Source organism: Buceros rhinoceros, unplaced genomic scaffold (assembly GCF_000710305.1).
Source record: "Buceros rhinoceros silvestris isolate BGI_N320 unplaced genomic scaffold, ASM71030v1 scaffold25632, whole genome shotgun sequence".
Lineage (NCBI taxonomy): Eukaryota > Metazoa > Chordata > Aves > Bucerotiformes > Bucerotidae > Buceros > Buceros rhinoceros.
In genome coordinates this window covers 1,503-3,401 of record NW_010398683.1, presented here as the reverse complement: position 1 = coordinate 3,401, position 1,899 = coordinate 1,503, and the positions used below count along the sequence as shown (strand labels likewise).

Below are 1,899 nucleotides of genomic sequence, written 5' to 3'. Positions count from 1 at the left end.
CCGCCACATGAACACCAGAGAGAAGCCCTTCCCCTGCACCGACTGTGGCCAGAGCTTCAGGCACAGCTCAAACCTCTCCAAGCACCACCGCACCCACACCAGGGAGAAGCCCTTCACCTGCCGTGACTGCGGCAAGAGCTTCAGGGGCAGCTCCGGCCTCTCCCAGCACCAACTCATACACACCAGGGAGAAGCCCTTCACCTGCACCAACTGCAGCAAGAGCTTCAGCCAGAGAGCCCACCTTAAGTGCCACGAGAAAATCCACCGTGGTGATGGGCCCCTCCCACCCCTCTGACATGACCAGTGTCTCCAGGAGCTGCCGCAACAGACGTGGGATCCCAGCGGCAGATTCTCCTCGCCTGTCCTGTCCCTCCCCGTGGGTTTTGCTGTCATGGTGGGGAATAAATCCCAGTGGAGACCCCAAACCTGCTCTTGGCTCATTTCTGCCAGCGCTGCTGGGTATAGCACCAGTTGCTCCGGTTACACCAGTTGCTCCAGAGAAGACGTAAAGCCTCTGTTTCCAGGTAGAGCCCCTCCATGGCTCTTTTTGGAGGGGGTCAGAGAAAGGCAGACCCTTCCCAGATGTTTGCAGATGGTGGCAGGGGGGAGATGATCCCACGGCCTTCAGATGCCCCTCTGTGCCACCTCTGCAGGGACGGAGGTGGGGGGAGCCCCCCAAGTGCCCCCTGCCCTGGGTGCCCCATGATGGGTGGGTGTTGGAGGGGCTAGGACCCCCTTGAGTGGCTGTAGGGGGAGTGTGGGCTTCTGGGGCAGTGTCAGGGGTTGGGAGGGGTTGTCACAGCCAGGGGACGATCCCTGACGCTATCCTCCCCACCCCCCCAGGGGTTCCTTTCCAGCAGTTTGACCCCAAATTGCCTCTTTTCCCACCCATTTTTCTCAGAGGCTGGTGATGAATTGGCATGGCCAGTGATGCCACCGAAGCTGGGCCGAGGTTTGCTGGGATTCGGCCATTCTTTCCCCAATGCTTTGGGTTTCCCAGGACTAAAAAAAGTCCCCTGTCCATTGGCCAATAATAACCAACACTCCCAAACTTAATAAAGTACTGTCTTTATCTTTTTTTTGTTTTGTTTTGGTCATTTCTTTCCAAAATGCTGGTATTTAGGGGCCATTTTTTCCCCAGGCTAGAGCTGCGTGTCCAGGTCAGGGAGGGCTTGAGGGAGACTTGATGTGTCTTGGGAGGAGTCTCAGGGAGTCTTAGGGGTTTCTGGGGCACTAAGGGTGGGGAACGGGCTCGGGACTCCCCCCTCAGGCTCTATTTTAGCCCCATCCCAGGGATTTTGCTGCTTTTGGGGCACATCTCAACAGAGCATCCCGGGCCCCGTGGAGGTGGGGGTGTCTGGGGAGAAGGAAACGGTGACATGGGGCTGGAGTCCTGCTCTGGCAGCGCTGCTGTCTCAGCTGCATCTCTCCCAACATGGCCCTGGGGCTCTGGGCGCCCTTGGCCAATGGTGGGGCAGTGAGGGGGGCAGGAAAGACCCCAGGAGAAGGGGGAGAAAGCAGCACCCAGAGGCTGACTCAAGGCAAGAGGAATTTATTTCCTTTCTCTCCAGTGAAGGGGTGATGGAGCCCTGCTAGTGTTGCCCGTTGCGCGGCCTCTTGCAGGGCTGTGGAGAGTCCTGGGGCTGGGGACCCTCCTCTTTGGGGGGCGCTGGGACCCCCTGGGTGAAGAGTCCCTGCCCTGACCAGGAGCAGAGGGGCTGTGGCTGCCACCCTGGGCAGAGGGACATGACACCTCTGCCACTGCCTCCCCTCTATCCTCCTCGGGGTGCTCCTGCTCTGCCGGGATGGGCACAGATGCGAGGAGGCTGGGAACCCTGTGGAGGGCGGCCTCTGCCGTGCCCGCTTCCTCCTCCACATAGGATTCTTCATAACTGCTGG

General features: G+C 59.6%; 1 protein-coding gene across 1 annotated transcript in view; it reads left to right on the top strand.

Moving 5' to 3' along the window:
* Positions 1–269, top strand: part of LOC104489089 (zinc finger protein 135-like) — a gene marked incomplete at both ends in the record, with an annotated part of 1,946 nt that extends 1,677 nt beyond the window's left edge. Inside the window, one exon of the mRNA XM_010131203.1 lies at positions 3–269. Coding sequence (XP_010129505.1) covers positions 3–269 — 267 coding nt within the window. The remainder of the gene's footprint in view (positions 1–2) is intronic.
* Positions 270–1,899: the final 1,630 nt, after the last annotated feature.